Below are 20,868 nucleotides of genomic sequence, written 5' to 3'. Positions count from 1 at the left end.
TCTCGGACAACCCCATCTAACCGAACACATGAACAGTTTGAATCCCATCTAACTAGTTCTCTCACTATGCAAGGAAATTTTCCAACAAACGAACTTCCTTGTAATGTAACCAACTGATTCAATTTTTGTCGTGGAACAAATAGACGTGTGATATACATAAAGCTGGGTGTGATTAGCAGTTTAATTTCATTAGTTTTCAAGTAAAAGTAATACAATCATGTTAGGCCTCATAACAACTACAACGCAAGTAAGAAATTAAAAGGGACATATAACACAACAACACAAGAACACATTTACATCAAAATTAACACTCTGATGTTTTACCAAAGGACCCAGCAGCATGCAGAACCCAACAATGGACATGAATAAATGATTACTTGTAGACACATGAATCAGTCAAATTAAGATGTTTTCCAAGTTTGTTGCCATGGATAGTGATTGAACATCTGATTCTTCGATAGATTGTAGACTTAACCAATCTTCCCAAAACATAAGCTCGTGATCTCACTACAAATGTTAGGTTCATTGGTACTGCAACACGATGCATGTGTTCAGTGTTGGTATTTCCAAGAACTGAGATTCCACCGTAGAGTGGAACTTGGTTTGCATATACCACAACAGCTATCTTCCTCTCACTCTTCCTTGATTGATAGAACTCATGCATCTATTACACACAAATCAACCCAAATTGTTACATTAATTTAATTTAACAGGGTTTGTTTTTCACTTTACTTGTAATTCATTGTGCCGTATATACCAGAAAAAAAAATGTAAATAACCGGGTTTAATAAAACAATTATAAAAAAAAATTATGTTTTTGGGGTATTTACTAAAATGTCTAGGTTTGAAACTCCGAGTAGGTGGATGCGCCAACTGAAATGGCGCATAAGTGTTGAAAAGGGGTGCATGCGCCAAACCATTTGGCTAACCCTATTTTTTCAAGTGTTTGTGCCAAATGGAATGGCGCATAAGGGTAATTTTTTCCCTACTAGCCAAACCATTTGGCGCCTTAGTCCATTTCCTTTTTTTTTCTTTTTTTAATTTAATTTATAAACACCTATTTTGACAACCGTTATTAGAAATCGAAACAACGGGGCTATATATAAAAACCGGAAATAACAAATTTCATTAATTTAAGAGAAACGATACATCGACAACAATTGATTAAAGAAAACATAACAAAATACATAACAAAATGCCTAATGGCGTCCATCGCCATGATAACCATCTGTTCCGCACGAAGGTCTTGTTATAGAACGTCTAGCACGTTCGTTGATGCCGCCGCGAAGCCTAGCGCCATCCCTACCCCTTCGTGCTTCTTGTTGGGTCTGTGTAACTGGGCCTGGAGGTGGGTTGTTCTGCTGATCGCTGTCTATGAATTCGTCCACGCCACCATAATTTTCCGGAAACCGACTGTCGTAAAGTCAGTTACCCAAGCCCTCAAAATTGTTAAATGGTGGTGGGGGAGTGGGTTGGGGCACGACCTCAGGTTGGTAGCACCCAGCAGCACTAGAACTACCTTGATAAAATCCAAATTGGTTCGACAGTGTTGCATAGCCAAAAGGGGTGCCACGGTGAGATGATTCAGCATGTGGACCATCGTCGGGACTTAGATGGAGGCTTGACGAACCGGTCTCAATGTTTTGTCCGAAGAACCTTGTGGACTCTGTGTAACCTGCAAAGCCAAGTGGTTGTGATTGGGTCTGATATTGGCTAGCGGAATGGTGTTGGTCTTCAGCTTCTTGGAAAGGTTGAGACTGTGATTGGAACAAATTTTGTTGCTGGTAGTTGCGGGCAGAACGGGACGGAGTATGGAACAGATTTTGTTGTTGGTTGGTGTACTGATTTTGGTTGGTGTACTGATTGGGTACTGATTTTGTTGCCGGTAGTTGCGGGCAGAACGGGACGGAGTATGGAACAGATTTTGATCTTGTTAGTTGCTGCTGTAGTTGTTGTCGTTGTTGTAGTTGTTGTTCCTCTTCAGGTCGTTGTTAGGGTAGGATGTAGTTGTGAGCACGGGGGTCTATTAAGTAGAACGGATCTGCAATAAATAAGTTAGGGGTGGTAACCGTACGGTACCAACTCATGTATTTTGCGGACGGTTTCATCTCATCATCACTCGCGGGGAAGTCGAGGACATATTGGTGACGGTCCTTCCACATCTTGCGCCAATTGGGTGTGTAATCCTTCCAGTTTTGGTGATTCCACTGATGGTTGACTCGTCTGAGGTGCCACACTCCCAAGTCAACTGGAGGATCGGGTATACCTTGATGCATTCCGAACTGTAGTTTGACCCGGTCACTATGATGCATTTCTATGATGTTGTACCTAATCAGGCAACATTTTGTAGTCCAAATGGCTGCATCTGCACCTCTAGGCTCATGGTCGCAATCGAGATACGGTCTCCATTTAAACTGCATGCATAAGAGTTATACATTATTTCAGTCAAATATTTATAAAAAATACACGTATAAAAGAGCAAAAGATTAGAGATAATACATCCTTGGGTCGTAAGTGATCAATCAGCTGGCGGTACATTGTGATATTTGACCGCGGATTTTTTGTGAAGTCCATTTTTTTCACGCAAAATCTAAAACTCAAATTAAATGTGTTAGTTAGAGTAAATCATAATCCACTAATTCTGCATGAAAAATTTGAATTAAAAAGTTACCTCATTGCATACGGAAAGGTTCAACTGGCTATGTTAATCGGGGCCATTATAGGCATCCTCCACCACCCCACACTTGCACCAACAGAGCGCATCCATAGAATGTGCAAGAATCGTATTTTGCGTTCTTGCACAGGGATTGGTACACCGTAGCCAGCACTGCAGACCCCCAACTATATAGACTAACTCTAGTAAAATCCATTAATAAACGTAGATACATGAAATTAACAGTGTTACCGGTACTATCTGGAAACAAAACGTTTCCAATTAGCAAGATCAGATAACACCTGGTTTTCTAAAGTATAATTTCTTGAGAAGAATCATCATCCAACCGAAAATTTGAATAATAGTCCTTCAACCTCTTAAGGTTAACACCCTGTCCCCCAGCACCAACTTGTCCCTCTATCAAGTCTATACCCAATATCTGATAGCATAGGGAATTTGCCTGCATTACACAACCATTAATTGCCTTACCGTCTACTGGAAGGCCTAGTAGCACGCACCGGAGCTCGTAACGATAAAATATCATTTCATTGAAATATGCGTTGAGCATTTGATTGAATAGTACAGAAGTTACAGAAATGATAATGAAACTATACTATCATTTCATTAAAATATGCATTGAGCATTTGATTGTGTAATGCAAGCAAATTCCCTATGCTATCAGGCATTGGGTATAGACTTGATAGAGGGACAAGTTGGTGCTAGGGGACAGGGTGTTAACCTTAAGAGGTTGAAGGACTATTATTCAAATTTTCGGTTGGATGATGATTCTTCCCAAGAAACTATACTTCAGAAAACCAGGTGTTATCTGATCTTGCTAATTGAAAACGTTTTGTTTCCAGATAGTACCGGTAACACTGTTAATTTCATGTATCTACGTTTGTTAATGGATTTTACTAGAGTTAGTCTATATAGTTGGGGGTCTACAGTGCTAGCTACGGTGTACCAATCCCTGTGCAAGAACGCAAAATACGATTCTTGCACATTCTATGGATGCGCTCTGTTGGTGCAAATGTGGGGTGGTGGAGGATGCCTATAATGGCCCCGATTAACATAGCCAGTTGGACCTTTTCGTATGCAATGAGGTAGCTTTTTAATTCAAATTTTTCATGCAGAATTAGTGGATTATGATTTACTCTAACTAACACATTTAATTTGAGTTTTAGATTTTGCGTGAAAAAAATGGACTTCACAAAAAATCCGCGGTCAAATATCACAATGTACCGCCAGCTGATTGATCACTTACGACCCAAGGATGTATTATCTCTAATCTTTTGCTCTTTTATACGTGTATTTTTTATAAATATTTGACTGAAATAATGTATAACTCTTATGCATGCAGTTTAAATGGAGACCGTATCTCGATTGCGACCATGAGCCTAGAGGTGCAGATGCAGCCATTTGGACTACAAAATGTTGCCTGATTAGGTACAACATCATAGAAATGCATCATAGTGACCGGGTCAAACTACAGTTCGGAATGCATCAAGGTATACCCGATCCTCCAGTTGACTTGGGAGTGTGGCACCTCAGACGAGTCAACCATCAGTGGAATCACCAAAACTGGAAGGATTACACACCCAATTGGCGCAAGATGTGGAAGGACCGTCACCAATATGTCCTCGACTTCCCCGCGAGTGATGATGAGATGAAACCGTCCGCAGAATACATGAGTTGGTACCGTACGGTTACCACCCCTAACTTATTTATTGCAGATCCGTTCTACTTAATAGACCCCCGTGCTCACAACTACATCCTACCCCAACAACAACCTGAAGAGGAACAACAACAACGACAACAACAACGACAACAACTACGACAACTACAGCAGCAACAACAACAACAACAACGAGAACAAGAACAAAATCAGTACACCATCCAACAACAAAATTTGTTTCATACTCCGTCCCGTTCTACCCGCAACTACCGGCAACAAAATTTGTTCCAATCACAGTCTCAACCTTTCCAAGAAGTTGAAGACCAACACCGTTCCGCTAACCAATACCAGACTCATTCACAACCACTTGGCTTTGCAGGTTACACAGGGTCCACAAGGTTCTTCGGACAAAACATTGAGACTGGTTCGTCAAGCCTCCATCTATGTCCCGACGATGGTCCACATGCTGAATCATCTCACCGTGGCACCCCTTTTGGCTATGCAACACCGTCGAACCAATTTGAATTTTATCAAGGTAGTTTTAGTGTTGCTCGGTGCTACGTACCGGAAGTCGTGTCCTAACCTACTCCCCCACCACCAGTTAACAATTTTGAGGGCTTGGGTAACCGACTTTACGACCGTCGGTTTCCAAAAAATTATGGTGGCGTGGACGAATTCATAGACAGCGACCAGCGGAACAACCCACTTCCATACCCAGTTACACAGACCCAGCAAGAAGCACGAAGGGGTAGGGGTGGTGCTAGGCTTCGCGGCGGCATCAACGAACGCGCTAGACGTCCGATAACAAGACCTTCGTGCGGAACAGATGGTTATCTTGGCGATGGACGCCATTAGACATTTTGTTATATATTTTGTTATGTTCTCTTTAATCAATTGTTGTCGATGTATCGTTTCCCTTAAATTAATGAAATTTGTTATTTCCGGTTTTTATATATAGCCCCGTTGTTTCGATTTTGAATAACGGATGTCAAAATAGGTTTTCTAAATTTAATTATAAAAACTAAAAAAAATAAAAAATAAAAAAGTATTGGCCTTAGGCGCCAAATGGTTTGGCTAGTAGGGGAAAAAATACCCTAATGCGCCATTCGATTTGGCGCAAACAATTGGAAAATTAGGGTTAGCCATTTTACATGGCGCATGCACCCTAAAATAACACGCCATTTCAGTTGGCGCATCCACTTATCTGGGTTCCCAAACCTAGACATTTTGGTAAATACCTCGAAAACATAGTTTTTTTCGTAATTTTTTTATTAAATCTGATTATTTAAAAAAAAAATTCTCAATCTACACCAGCAACCTTTAAAACATTTCCTCTTTTACTGAAGTCTTTCTTCAAGTACACAAAAAGTACCATATACGATACACCCCTTGTTTTTCTAAAAAATGTAATAGTTCCAATAATTCAAACTGTGATGCAATAAAGCCTCTGCGAAACCACGTGAGAGGTACTGTAAAAGCAATTGCCCATTACCATCAACCGTTACAATGTGAAAAATGAGAATGGCAGTTCATAAAAAGAATAATCAATTAATTTTTTATTACATAAACAAAAAAGAAGTACTCACTTTACTAAACCTTTTAGGGTCCCCTACCTACAACTTGGGGAACCAGCCCCAGCTTTTAAACATGGCCCCACTAAGAGGACCAATTAATTTCAACTTTGAACTTTTTCAGCATATGTGTCTATGTTCCCACACACTCTCTTTTCCTAATTGGTCTCAATCGATGCACAAATTTGTCCCCACCCCCATAGATTCTAACAAAGCAACCAACCCTTGAACACTCCGAAACTCTCAACCCTAATTTCATAATCTAACACTTTTTTTCTTTTTTACTAATTAAAATAAACTTTGGAAACTGAATTTTTGAAATTAATGTAACCAATAAATGATAGAGGAAGGTGGTACCTGCCCAGAGGCCAGTGTGAGCTGGTAATAGCTAAGGTGCAGTGGAGTTGACGTGACATGAACACCAAAGAAAGTTGCAGGATTTCTGTATAAGATCTTAACCGTTGAATTCAATGACAACATATCCGTTGGTACTCCCGTTCCATCATTTCCAGATTGTACATTCAGATTCTCAAACACTATGCTCTGTTCAATTCAAAATTAAAATTAAAATATTAAAATAATAATAATAATATAAATTTAATTTAATTTAAATTAATTAATAAGCATGATTTCACCGTGTTACGAAAAATTAACTAGAGAAAGCACGAACCTTAAGAACAATATGAGGCTTGTAGCTTTTACTAGCACCCCAAAGAATCAACGAAAACAGCGTAAAAAGCACCACGAAAAGCAAGAAGAACCCAAAATACAACCGAACATTACGAGTATTATCATAAACACCTTCATCGTCTTCATCTTCATCTAGGTCAAGATCATCAAGACTATTCCTGTTACTCAGTTTCTTCCAAGAGGAAGCTGGAATGTTGCGAGGGTTTTTGAGCGAAGCGGAGTAACGAGAGGTGGAAGATTCACGAGAGTGATGAATGGGAGAGGAGATATAGTAGTGGAAGTTTTGGTGAGGTGGTGAACCTATGGGACTTGAACCGTAAGACATTTTCTCGACGTCGTGGTTTGAAGGGCTTTGGACGTAGTAAAGTGGTCGCCGGGAAGGGGAACGCGGCGGAGTGGAGGAGGATTGTTCATTGCTGTTGGTGGTTTCTTCGGAGTCTGTTTTTCTGTGCATTCTTACTCCTCTCATTTCTCTTTCTTTTTCTTTTTTCCCTAACAATGGCAAATTCAAATAGCAACAACTGTACTCAAGTTATTGCTATTATTATACTATATGTTTTTTTAGTTTGAGAAAAACTATGCTTTTATTATGAGTAAATTGGAACAGTGTGAAAATTAGTATGGTTACTACTTTTGTCTTTGTTGTCATTAATTATACGATGTTTTTTTCAAAGCTGCGTGTGAATTGTTAAGGTAAGTTTACTTTCTTTCTTTTTTTTAATAATAGATGGTTTTATACTGTATATAGACGAGAGGTGTGCATTGAACTGTTTATTTTAACTCTAATGTGAAAAGGAATATTTTTTCATCTTCTGTAGGTAATTTTTATTTCTATAAGTATTTATGTTATTTTCATGCTGGACTGTATGTAAAGAGTGAATTTATTATACTTAAATAATGATAATTAAGAGGAAAAGTTATGGAAAATTGTTTAGTTTTTTGTTTTATATATAATTTTTGTATCAAATGTAGGATTAAGAATGTTTTGCATCAACTTCCAACGATGCTAGTATTTATATAAGTAAATAATTATAAAAATATTTTAAGGATAAAATGATAAAGTGCCATAATAATCAACAAATTTCTGTGAGTGAGAATCAGATAATCATTCTCTTAGGCTATTGTCTAATTTATACATATTATAGGCTAATCACAGAACCTAATATACAGTTGCCTAATCAAAGATATCAGCTAATTGTATATGCGTAGAAACATACGATATCTGAATATTACCGTAAAGTAACTCATTTTTGATAAAGTGGCAATCCACTTCGATATGCTTCGTATGCTCGTGAAAAATTGGATTTTTGGCAATGTGCAAAGCTGCCTGGTTGTCACAATTGAGTCGCATATGTCCTTTATGTAAAATCCCAAAAGAGTAAACTTTTAAGCCATTTGAGTTCACAAGTGATTGTAATCAAAGCGCGATATTCTGCTTCAGCCGAGGAACGTGAGACGGTGTGTTGTTTCTTAGTTTTCCAAGAAATGGGTGATTGTCCCAAAAACACAAACCAGCCAGTAGTTGAGCGTCGAGTTAGGGAGCCGCCTGCCCAATCAGAATCACACCATCCATGCAACTAAAAGCTAGATATCTTGCTAAGCAGTATATCTTGCTAAGCAAAAACACCGAACATTGCGAGTATTATCATAAACACCTTCATCATCTTCATCTTCATCTAGGTCAAGATCATCAAGACTATTCTTGTTATTCAGTTTCTTCCGAGAGGAAGCTAAAATGTCGCGAGGGTTTTTGAGCGAAGCGGAGTAACGAGAGGTGGAAGATTCACGAGAGTGATGAATGGAATAAGAGATATATTAGTGGAAATTTTTGTGAGGCGGTGAACCTATGGGACTTGAACCATAAGACATTTTCTCGACGTCGTGGTTTGAAGGGCTTTGGACATAGTAAAGTGATCGCTGGGAAGGGGGACGCGGCAGAGTGGAGCAGGATTGTTCATTGTTGTTGGTGGTTTCTTCTGAGTCTGTTTTTCTGTGCATTCTTACTCCTCTCATTTCTCTTCTCTTTTTTTCTTCTCTCACAATGGCAAATTCAAATAGCAGCAAATGTACTCAAGTTATTACTATTATTATAATATATGCTCTTTTTAGTTTGAGAAAAACTGGGCTTTTCTTAGAATTTTTTCCCCACCTGCCACAGCTGTGAAAAAAAATTCCCCAAATGCCACACTCTGAAATTTATTTCCCAGAATGCCACAGAGTGGAGAAAAGTTGGGCCCCACCTGCTGAATGGACCATGTCGCCAATTGGAATGGAGACATGGTGGGCCCTGTCTGCCACAAGGGAGCATGTCGCCATTTGAGATAGAGACAAGCCCTTTTTTTTTCGTTTTTATTGTTTTAATTATATTTTTTATATATTTAATATATTTTTGTTATATATATATATATATATATATATATATATATATATATATATATATATATATATATGTTATATGAATTCAATAAATTAATTAAATGGTTTTAAATTATTTTTTTAATTAATTAAAAAATAAATTAATTTTTTTAAACATAATTATTACTAAATATTATTTAATACGAAATAAACTTTAATACAAAATATTAAATTAAAAACAAATATTATTAATTATAATTAATACTAAATAATACAACAACATCTCTAAAGCATCCAAGAATGTTTAACTAGTTAGAAGGGCCTACTGCATTTGGCCGATGCGGACATTTTTTCCGCATATGTAATCCTTGACAGATTCCACATCGTCTTTTTACTTTCTCAACGGTGTCCATTTCAGTCCTAATGCGAGTGATGTTTGGGCGATCTTTTTTGTTTCGTCGCATTCTTTCATTGTGTAAAAGAATATCACCTTGATAAGGAGTCCATTGATATTCTTTGGGAATACCGATGAAGCTTTGTTCGTATACCTTGAAGATATTTCGAACTCTAAATACAGGAGGGATAAACATCTGATAATTGAGTCGGACATGAGAACAAGCTGCAATGGCATGCGAGCAGGGCACATGAAAAGTTTGAAATTTCCCACAGTCACATGTTTGTTTTTGGAGGTCGACGTTATAATAAGTAAGTGGCCAGCACTCGTTATTATTAACTGTCTCTTGGACGACGAAGTAGTTTCTCTCACGATCAAAACTCAGGACATTATAACTGTGAGATTTTTCTACTTCTTTTTGCATCTCTTTCATGCAATTATCCATGAAATCCTTCTTTGATGACAACATTTTTGTCCAATTATGACCTCGCCTCCTAAACAATGTGCCCATCCTGAAGTATGTTGACCTTACCAGTGTTGTAATAGGTAAATTCCTTGTTTCCTTCATCACCGAGTTCAATGACTCCACAAGGTTGGTTGTCATGTGACCCCATCATCTTCCACCGTCATAAGCTCGCGACCATTTTTCTCTTTGAAGATTCTCTATCCAATTGAAAACTTCCATGTCTGTTTGTCGGATTTCCTCCCGATTGTAAGTGTATGTAGACTCCGTCAGAGCATACCCTGTATATGCAATATTAAAAATATTAGTATAAAAAAATATGAGTTTAAAGGTTGAAGAACAAAACACTAAAAAAATATAGGATAAATTACCCATGTTTACAACTTTCTTGCGGAGGTCTTTGTCCTTGATCGCTCGCATAAAATTTTGTGCGATGTGCCTGATGCAATACACATGCACTGGAGGAGGATTTTGCCAGCCATTGTCTGGGTTGTTGTATGCACTCTTTATAGACTCGTGTCGATCAGATATCAAACATAAATCAGATTGAGGGGTCACGTGAAGCCGCAAATTTTTTAGAAAAAAACTTCAAGCCCCTCCTGTCTCACCTTCAACCAATGCGTAGGCGATTGGGAAAATGTTACCGTTCCCATCCTGCGCAACAGTCATTAGCAACGTTCCTCTATATTTTCCATACAACCATGTGCCATCGACTTGCACAATTGGTTTGCAATAGGCGAAACCTCTGATACTAGGTTGAAACGCCCAAAAAAGGCGATGAAATATCCTTGCACCACTAATTTGTGTTCCATCATCTAAATATGCAGGCAGTGTTTCCAGTTCTATTACGGTTCCAGGAAGATGCTCCCGCATGACTAACAACCATTGTGGTAGGTCATTGTATGAGGCCTCCCAGTTTCCATAAATAGACTCGATTGCTTTGTTCTTTGCAAGCCATCCCTTTTTATAAGATATCATGTAGTTGAAAACTGTACGAACATGAGCGATAATAGTTTTCACCTTGATTGAAGCATCGTCGCTGACGAGAGCTCTGATGCTTTGAGCGATAAGATTTGAGTCAAGCTTCTTGTGATCTTGTGACATAGCAGACGCCATGCAAGTGTGTAGTCCACCAATTCTACCAATAACCCATTTACCACACCCCTTTCGTAAGGATGCTCTGCATGTGAAGCCACATCCTTCGATCTTACATCTAACCAAGAAACGTTGCGTATCAGACTTATAAATCTCGTAATCAACACTATTTTTAATGTGATATTGACGGATTGCATACATACAACTTTCTTTGTTTTCAAACTTCATGCCCTCCTCTAAACCTCCACAATCATGACCGCCGTCTATGGAATCAAAGACAGGCACAGTAGAATCGAAGGAAACATGATTTCTCATGTGATATGGTGGGTTGTATAAATGAAGTACTGGAGAAGGTTGGGAGACGGGAATAATTTCGTCACCTGAATCGTCACTAGAACCACCAAACAAATCAAGTTGTCTGGCATCATCAGAGTCGCTATCATCATCAACCTTTCCGGAAACAATTGCTTGACATGTTGGGTTTGGGATGGCTCCCCGTGTAGGGAGGACTGACTTTGTTTATATTGATGTGTTTGGGACGATTGCGTGGGATAAAATCCCTCTGCCTCGTGAAAACAAACATACAACTCCAGTGGATGTCCACCACTGAATCTAGTGTGACAATTAAGCATTGAAGTAACATCTTCATCATCTTCGATCTTCGCAGTATTGTATGTAACACTGTCACGTGTTCCATCTATTATTGGATATCGATAAAATATATCTGATATTTTTTTGCATAGTTTCTTCTATTTTTTTTGTCATGTGCGCTAAATCACACTTGCGATGAACTTTGACAAGAATGGTAGTTGTATTCTGAAAAACTACCCCAATATTCTCAAGTGTAACAATATTTCCATTGAAATGAATAATACAAGGTATTTTATTTTGTGCCATTGCAATAGATATTGTAAGTAAGAAAGATGGTTATTTGTTGCATAAAAGATGGTTTGCATGCAAAGAAATAATGTTGCAAGTAGTTATCACGCTGCATGCATGGGGTACACGTGGAACACGCATGGCACCTTGTCTCCAAAGCAAATGGCGACATGGGGGGGGTTGTCTCCAAAGCAAATGGCGACATGGGGGGTTTTCTCCAAAGCAAATGGCGACATGGGGAAAGTAAATGGCGACATGACCCTTTTCTCCAAAGTAAATGGCGACAAGGGGGGGTTTCCCCATTCCCATTGGCGACATGCTGCAGACGTTATGGGAAGCATGCATGCCTATATAAACAGGCTATTCTGTATGCAAATAGCATACCTCACCTCAAATAATGGCTCAGCTACTTTGCTCAGTGTTTATTGTTCCGTATAATACTTCTGTTCAAATTTCTGATTATAACACCGGTTTATCTGATCCATAAATTATACGACTAATGGAAAGAGAGAAACTCCGTCATTTAAAAAATCAACTACGCCAGGTCACCGAAATGGATCGGCAAATTCGTCATATAGCATTTAATCGCAGGTACTTCAACGACGACGGCGTTCTAATTGAAGAAATAACACAATTAGAGACCGATGAGGATGTGCGTAATATATTTTATGATTTTATGAGTGGTTTTAACAAAACGTCATTTGAATTGTATGTTAGATTTAGTAGATCAGCAGATGAAGTGATAACATTGTGTAAAAAACCGATTTAATATAAATTTATGATTCAACTATGTTATTTATTGTGCCATTTACTTTTCACCCACCTACATTTATTTTTTACCCACCTATATTTACTATCCTAACCACCTACATTTTCCTATAAATACACCACAAACTCTTACCATTTCTCACACACTCAACCAACTTTCTTATATCTCTAAAATTCTCTACACTTAAAAAATGGAAAACTTGCTTTGGATCGGTTCAAAACATAGAGGAACGAGAGAAAATATTGCTAGTGTAAGTATTTTAGTTTATGTTTAAGTTCTTAAATATTATTCGTAAATATTTTTCATTTTAGTATTTTAGTTTATGTTTAAGCGCTTAAATATTATTCGTAAATATTTATCATTTTAGTATTTTAGTTTATGTTTAAGCGCTTAAATATTATTCGTAAATATTTTTCATTTTAGTATTTTAGTTTATGTTTAAGTTCTTAAATATTATTCGTAAATATTTTTCATTTTAGTATTTTAGTTTATGTTTAAGCGCTTAAATATTATTCGTAAATATTTATCATTTTAGTATTTTAGTTTATGTTTAAGCGTTTAAACATTATTCGTAAATATTTTTCATTTTAGTATTTTAGTTTATGTTTAAGCGCTTAAATATTATTCGTAAATATTTTTCATTTTAGTATTTTAGTTTATGTTTAAGCGCTTAAATATTTTTCGTAAATATTTTTCATTTTAGTATTTTAGTTTATGTTTAAGTTCTTAAATATTTTTCGTAAATATTTTTCATTTTAGTATTTAAGTTTATGTTTAAGCGCTTAAATATTATTCGTAAATATTTATCATTTTAGTATTTTAGTTTATGTTTAAGGTCTTAAATATTATTCGTAAATATTTTTCATTTTAGTATTTTAGTTTATGTTTGAGCGCTTAAATATTATTCGTAAATAATATTTTTCATTTTAGTATTTTAGTTTATGTTTAAGCTCTTAAATATTATTCGTAAATATTTTTCATTTTAGTATTTTAGTTTATGTTTAAGCGCTTAAATATTATTCGTAAATATTTTTCATTTTAGTATTTTAGTTTATGTTTAAGCGCTTAAATATTATTCGTAAATATTTTTCATTTTAGTATTTTAGTTTATGTTTAAGCGCTTAAATATTATTCGTAAATATTTTTCATTTTAGTATTTTAGTTTATGTTTAAGTTCTTAAATATTATTCGTAAATATTTTTCATTTTAGTATTTTAGTTTATGTTCAAGCGCTTAAATATTATTCGTAAATATTTATCATTTTAGTATTTTAGTTTATGTTTAAGTTCTTAAATATTATTCGTAAATTTTCATTACAGCTAGATGATGATCATGTACAAGGGTTTAGGTGTAGAAGTCACCAAAAGTTGGAGCCATATTCTGCAATCATCCCGTATCTAGTTTCGTCAGGTTTATACCACGTAACAAATATACCCTCAACCCAAATCGACAACCGTTTAATTTTGGCGTTATTAGAAAGATGGAGGCCTGAAACTCACACTTTTCATCTTCCGACTGGTGAATGCACCATCACATTGGAGGATGTTAGCATGTTACTAGGCCTTCCTATTGAAGGTACGCAATTAAACGGTCCTTCTGAGCTAGATGATGATGTATGACCTGCAATCGTAGGGGAAACACCACCACAAAATGCTTTACATGGTTCCGCTGTAAGATTGACATGGCTTAAAGACATTTATCAAGCACAAGCAAATAGACCAACAGAAGCTTCAATAGAAGAGCATAAAATGAGATATGCTCGAATTTATATAATGATTCTCATTGGACAACTTTTATTTCCCAACAAAAGCGGCAGCCACGTCCATCCAAAATGGTCACAATTCCTCTTTGATTTTAATCAGTGTGGCAAATATAGTTGGGGTTCTGCTGTTTTATATTACTTGTACAAGGAGATGTGCAAAGCTTGTGAATTCAAAGTAAAAGAAATATCAGGATGTCTTTTACTTCTTCAAGCTTGGGCATTTACACGCATGCCTATTATTTCTCCTCAAACTGCGTTCGCTCCATCATTTCCTCATGCATCGAGGTAAAATATAATTTAATTTCATTATTTAATTTTTTAATTACTTTTGAATAATTGTTATATTTTTTTAATTTTATTTAGATGGTGCGTTAAAGGCAAGAAAATCAGTAACAACCCACGCCACTATCTCCAAGGATACAGGTTTCAAATTGATCACATGCGACCAGATCAGGTTTTTATTCATCAACTATTTTGAGAATATATTTTGTTTTAACTCTATTTCGTTACATTAACTAATTTATTCAATTAATTATACTTGCTAGTTTATTTGGAGGCCGTATCTAGGATTTGCGCCCCCACGACTTGAAGATAGTTTGATTTGGAGTGCAAAAACGTATATAATTTGTTTCCATCTTATTGAAATGCATCAAAGTGATCGAGTGAGACTTCAATTTTGGCTATGTGCAAAATATACCCGATACACCATAGTGCCTCAAAGAACATCACAGGATGCAAACAAACAAGTCCCGCAAAACACCATGGACTGAACTCTATCGCGACGAGCAACAATGTTGGACTGATAAAGAATCATATACATTGCAGGGAACTCAAATAGAAGAGGAAACAAGACCATCAGCAGAGTACATGCATTGGTATCGGTCGCTTCCATTCATATATGCATCGTACGAACACTATCTCACTGACCCCCGTTCAATTCCAAGTGGGTCTCAATAACAACAACCTCAACCCCAAGTATTTCAACAACAACCTCAACCTCAACCCCAAGTATTTCAACAACAACCTCAACCTCAACCTCAACCATTTCAACAACATCAACCCCAATTCTTTCAACAATAACTTCAACACCAATCCTTCCAACAACAACCTCAACCCCAACTGATCGGAAAAATAGCAAGTGTACTATTTTTACGAAGTAGTAATAAAAGGTTGAAAACCAAGTATCAATCTCGAGGACTGCGTTGGAATATAAGTTTTATAATTATTCAATTAAATAAAAAGTCAACTGGTGTTTTTGATTGATTTATAATTTCTAAATTTAAAAATAAAATAAAATAAAAATAGCGGAAAGTAAATTTAAGCTTTTTTCACTAATATGAGTGAATGCCAAGGCAAGGTGTGTAATTTGCTCTGTAATAACCCTGAATCCTTATTTGAGATCTTTTCAACAAGTTCATGGTATTCAATTACTACATCTTTAGAGTGTTTGCCCCTAAATCCTTATTGGGCAAACCTTTGGTTTTTCATCTACAAACCTAAGTCCTTAGAGAGAACAGATAAAACCAAGCTTGTTTTCCATCAAGAATCCGTAGTGACCATAGGGTATCCCTAGTCCTAGGTGATATCTACTATGGTTCAATTTAATACAAACCTTAACAATTGCGAGCCAGCAACTTGTTAATCCCAGAACAATCTTTATTGGTCCGATAAAGAAGGCATTAAGAACAGTATAAAATTGAATTGAATAACATAAACATGAAGTCGATCAAATCAGAATATCAAAGTCATTACAAACAAAATCAGGGACACCCCCCTAGCATTGGGGGGTTTAGCTACTCATATTGTTCAAAAGAAATTCAAAAATATCAAAGTTAAACATTACAGATAATCGGGGAATTTGTGATCTTCAATTGCTCTTGCTCATGAATGATCTCTCTTCTCCAATAATCTCATACGTTGCTCTGCTTCAGATTCAATTCCTTTGGTTCTGTAAAAAGATCCCCCTTCTCTTCTCAATCCTCCACTATATATTGCAAACCCTTCTTTTAAGTCGGAAAGTACCAAAACGCCCTTCTGGATCACTTTTTGAGTGAAAATCATAAAAACATGAAAATCTGCGTAACAAGCCAACACGGGTCGTGTTGGGCAACACGGGTGCCCGTGTTGGTCCTCTGGATCCCTCAAAAATTAACTTGCGCTCAGTAGAAGCAACACGGGTCGTGTTAGGCAACACGGGTGCCCGTGTTGCACCATTGCTTTTCCACTTCTTCTTCCTTGCCTGCCTAGCAACACGGGTCGTGTTCCTCAACACGGGCGCCCATGTTGCACTACTGACCTTATCTTTTCTTCTTTATTTTGCTCTTTACCTCCGACATTTCTTGCACAGGGTCGCGTGTGTTAGAACAAGATTTGTTCTGATCAATTATCTTAGTTTTGATGATAACAATAATATGAATTTTGCTTAAGATTATATGGTACTCTAATCCAATGCAATTTCCTTTTCAGGAAATATATAAAGAGTACGCATAATTCAGCGCTCAGAAGTTGTGTCTCAAATGGTTCAGCATGCAACATCAGAACATGGTCTGGCAAGACATCAGAAGATGGTCGAAGCAGAATCAGAACATGGGTCTATGGAAGCATCAGAAGAACATGAGATCAGAAGCACTGAAGATCAGAAGATGGTATCACGCAACAGAAGCACTTCAAGATCAGAAGATCAGAAGATGCTATGCACCAAGCTGTTTGACTCTGATGATATTCAAACGTCGTATTCACAAACATCAGATCAGAAGGAAGTACAGGTGGCAGACTACGCTGACTGACAAAAGGAACGTTAAAGCTACTAAAGGCTACGTCAGTAGACACAGCGTGAACAAGGCTCGAGGTAGTTGACAAAAGCGTATAACATTAAATGCAATGCTGTACGGAACACGCAAAGCATTAAATGCACTCAACGGTCATCTTCTCAACGCCTATAAATATGAAGTTCTGATGAGAAGCAAGGCTAACGATCCTGAACAAATACAATTCAAATTAACTTGCTGAAACGCTGTTCAAACAAAAACTCAGAATCTTCATCTTCATCAACTCACTACATTGCTGTTGTAATATCTTAGTGAGATTAAGCTTAAACGATAAGAGAAATATCACAGTTGTGATTATCGCTTTTAAGAAGCATTGTAATACTCTTAGATTACATTAAGTTGTAAGGAACTAGAGTGATCGTGTGATCAGTATACTCTAGGAAGTCTTAGCAGTTGGCTGAGCAGTTTGTAACTAGAGTGATCAGGTTGATCAGTAGACTCTAGGAAAGTCTTAGGAGTGAACTAAGCAGTTGTTCCTGGAGTGATCAAGTTGTGATCAGAATACTCTAGAAGACTTAGTCGTGGACTAAGTGGAAAACCATTGTAATCCGTGCGATTAGTGGATTAAATCCTCAGGTTGAGGTAAATCATCTCTGCGGGGGTGGACTGGAGTAGCTTCGTTAACAGCGAACCAGGATAAAAATAATTGTGCAATTTATTTTTATCGTCCAAGATTTAAAGTCACACTTATTCAATCCCCCCTTTCTAAGTGTTTTTCTATCCTTCAATTGGCATCAGAGCGCCGGTTCTAAGGTGCAAGCACTTAACCGTGTTTAGAAAAGATTCAGGAAGAGAAAAACGCTTCAGTAAAAGATGGTTGATGAAAGTGAAAAGTCTACACCTACACCTGCATCTACATCTGGCTCTGCTGAGCAATACAACGGTAACAATGGTTATACTAGACCGCCGGTATTTGATGGTGAAAACTTTGAATACTGGAAAGATAAACTGGAAAGTTACTTTCTGGGTCTAGATGGTGATCTATGGGATCTTCTGATGGATGGTTACAAACATCCAGTAAATGCCAGTGGCGCAAAGCTGTCAAGGCAAGAAATGAATGATGATCAAAAGAAGCTTTTCAGGAATCATCATAAATGCAGAACTGTTTTGCTGAATGCTATCTCTCATGCTGAGTATGAGAAGATATCTAACAGGGAAACAGCCTATGATATATATGAGTCCTTGAAAATGACTCATGAAGGAAATGCTCAAGTCAAGGAGACTAAAGCTCTAGCCTTAATCCAGAAGTATGAAGCCTTCAAGATGGAGGATGATGAAGACATTGAAAAGATGTTTTCAAGATTTCAAACTCTTACTGCTGGATTGAGAGTTCTTGACAAGGGATACACCAAGGCTGATCACGTAAAGAAGATCATCAGAAGCTTACCCAGAAGATGGGGTCCTATGGTGACTGCATTCAAGATTGCAAAGAATCTGAATGAAGTTTCTCTGGAAGAGCTTATCAGCGCCTTGAGAAGTCATGAAATAGAGCTGGACGCAAATGAGCCTCAAAAGAAAGGTAAGTCTATTGCATTAAAATCTAATATCAAGAAATGCACTAACGCTTTTCAGGCTAGAGAAGAAGATCCTGAAGAATCAGAATCTGAAGAAGAAGATGAACTGTCCCTGATCTCCAGAAGGCTAAATCAACTCTGGAAGACCAAGCAAAGGAAGTTCAGAGGCTTCAGAAGTTCAAAGAGATTTGAACATGGAGAATCTTCTGATGACAGAAGATCTGACAAGAAGAAGGTCATGTGCTATGAATGCAATGAACCAGGACACTTCAGGAATGAACGTCCAAATCTTCAGAAGGAAAATCCCAAGAAGAAGTTTCATAAGAAGAAAAGTCTTATGGCAACCTGGGATGAGTCAGAAGATGATTCAGAAGATGAGCAGGCCAACTGTGCGCTGATGGCGACAGAAGATGATGGATCAGAATCTACATCAGAATCAGATTCTGAAGAGGTATTTTCTGAACTTACTAGAGACGAGTTAGTTTCCGGTCTAACTGAACTTCTGGAACTCAAGTCTCAGATTAGTCTCAAATACAAAAAGCTGAAAAAGCAATTTGAATTTGAAACAAGGAAGCTTGAGTTGGAGAATTCTGAATTAAAAGAAAAACTTTTAAAATTATCCAATAATGTTGGATCTCCTTCTGATTCAGAAAAATCCACTCCTAGCCTAAACCATATTCTGAAAGAATATGATTTAAGTTTCAGGAAGTTCTTATCTAGAAGTATTGGCAGAAGTCAGCTAGCTTCTATGATATATGCTGTGTCTGGAAACAAAAGAGTAGGCATTGGTTTTGAGGGTGAAACCCCATACAAACTTGAACCTGTTGATGAAATGAAAATTACATACAAGCCATTGTATGATCCGTTCAAGTATGGCCACTCCCATGATATTAGGCACACTTCACATGCTCAAAGTTTTCACATAACACACACCAAAAAGCATGTGACACAACCTAGGAAATATCATGAAACTCATATTAAAAATTATCATGCTGTTCCTCCTATTGCTTATAATGTCAAACCCAAGTTCAATCAGAACTTGAGAAAATCTAACAAGAAAGGACCCAAGAAAATGTGGGTACCTAAGGATAAGATTATTCCTATTGCAGATATCCTTGGCTGCAAGAAGGACAAAGCACAACATGTCATGGTACCTGGACTCTGGATGCTCACGACACATGACAGGAAGAAGGTCTATGTTCCAAGACCTGGTGCTTAAGTCTGGAGGAGAAGTCAAGTTTGGAGGAGATCAGAAGGGCAAGATAATTGGCTCTGGAACTATAAAGTCTGGTAACTCTCCTTCCATTTCTAATGTACTTCTTGTAGAAGGATTAACACATAACCTCTTATCTATCAGTCAATTGAGTGACAATGGTTATGATATAATCTTTAATCAAGAGTCTTGCAAGGCTGTAAATCAGAAGGATGGCTCAATCCTATTTACAGGCAAGAGGAAGAACAACATTTATAAGACAGATCTGCAAGATCTTATGAGTCAGAAGGTGACTTGTCTTATGTCTGTTTCTGAAGAGCAGTGGGTCTGGCACAGGAGATTAGGTCATGCTAGTTTGAGAAAGATCTCTCAGATTAACAAACTGAATCTTGTCAGAGGACTCCCTAATCTGAATTTCAAATCAGATGCTCTTTGTGAAGCATGTCAGAAGGGCAAGTTCTCCAAACCTGCATTCAAGTCTAAGAATGTTGTTTCTACCTCAAGGCCATTAGAACTCTTGCACATTGATCTGTTTGGACCAGTCAAAACAGCATCTGTCAGAGGAAAGAAATATGGATTAGTCATCGTAGATGATTATAGCCGCTGGACATGGGTAAAATTCTTGAAACACAAGGATGAGACTCATTCAGTGTTCTTTGATTTCTGCATTCAGATTCAATCTGAAAAAGAGTGTAAAATCATAAAGGTCAGAAGTGATCATGGTGGTGAATTTGAGAACAAATCCTTTGAAGAATTCTTCAAAGAAAATGGTATTGCCCATGATTTCTCTTGTCCTAGAACTCCACAGCAAAATGGGGTTGTAGAACGAAAGAATAGGACTCTGCAAGAAATGGCCAGAACCATGATCAATGAAACCAATATGGCTAAGCATTTCTGGGCAGAAGCAATAAACACTGCATGCTATATTCAGAATAGAATCTCTATCAGACCTATTCTAAATAAGACTCCCTATGAATTGTGGAAGAATAGAAAGCCCAACATTTCAT

At 37.2% G+C, this 20,868-nt stretch overlaps 2 protein-coding genes across 2 annotated transcripts; both read right to left on the bottom strand.

The window, feature by feature from the left end:
* Positions 1-269: 269 nt before the first annotated feature.
* On the bottom strand, positions 270-7,166 carry LOC131602246 (uncharacterized). The gene is made up of 3 exons (XM_058874313.1): positions 6,570-7,166; positions 6,257-6,442; positions 270-664 (listed from the first exon to the last, which is right to left on the bottom strand). The coding sequence occupies exons 1-3, from the start codon at positions 7,056-7,058 to the stop codon at positions 374-376; spliced, it is 966 nt and encodes a 321-aa protein (XP_058730296.1). The 5' UTR covers positions 7,059-7,166; the 3' UTR covers positions 270-373.
* A 2,785-nt stretch (positions 7,167-9,951) lies between these two features.
* On the bottom strand, positions 9,952-11,211 carry LOC131605277 (uncharacterized). Its single transcript, XM_058877653.1, has 2 exons — positions 10,410-11,211; positions 9,952-10,082 (listed from the first exon to the last, which is right to left on the bottom strand). Exons 1-2 carry the CDS (start codon positions 11,209-11,211, stop codon positions 9,952-9,954), a joined length of 933 nt encoding a protein of 310 aa, XP_058733636.1.
* Between the last annotated feature and the right edge of the window lie 9,657 nt (positions 11,212-20,868).

This window comes from Vicia villosa, linkage group LG5 (assembly GCF_029867415.1).
Source record: "Vicia villosa cultivar HV-30 ecotype Madison, WI linkage group LG5, Vvil1.0, whole genome shotgun sequence".
NCBI classification, from domain to species: Eukaryota; Viridiplantae; Streptophyta; class Magnoliopsida; order Fabales; family Fabaceae; genus Vicia; species Vicia villosa.
Note: the sequence above shows the minus strand (reverse complement) of the source record. Positions and strands in the feature narration are given on the sequence as shown.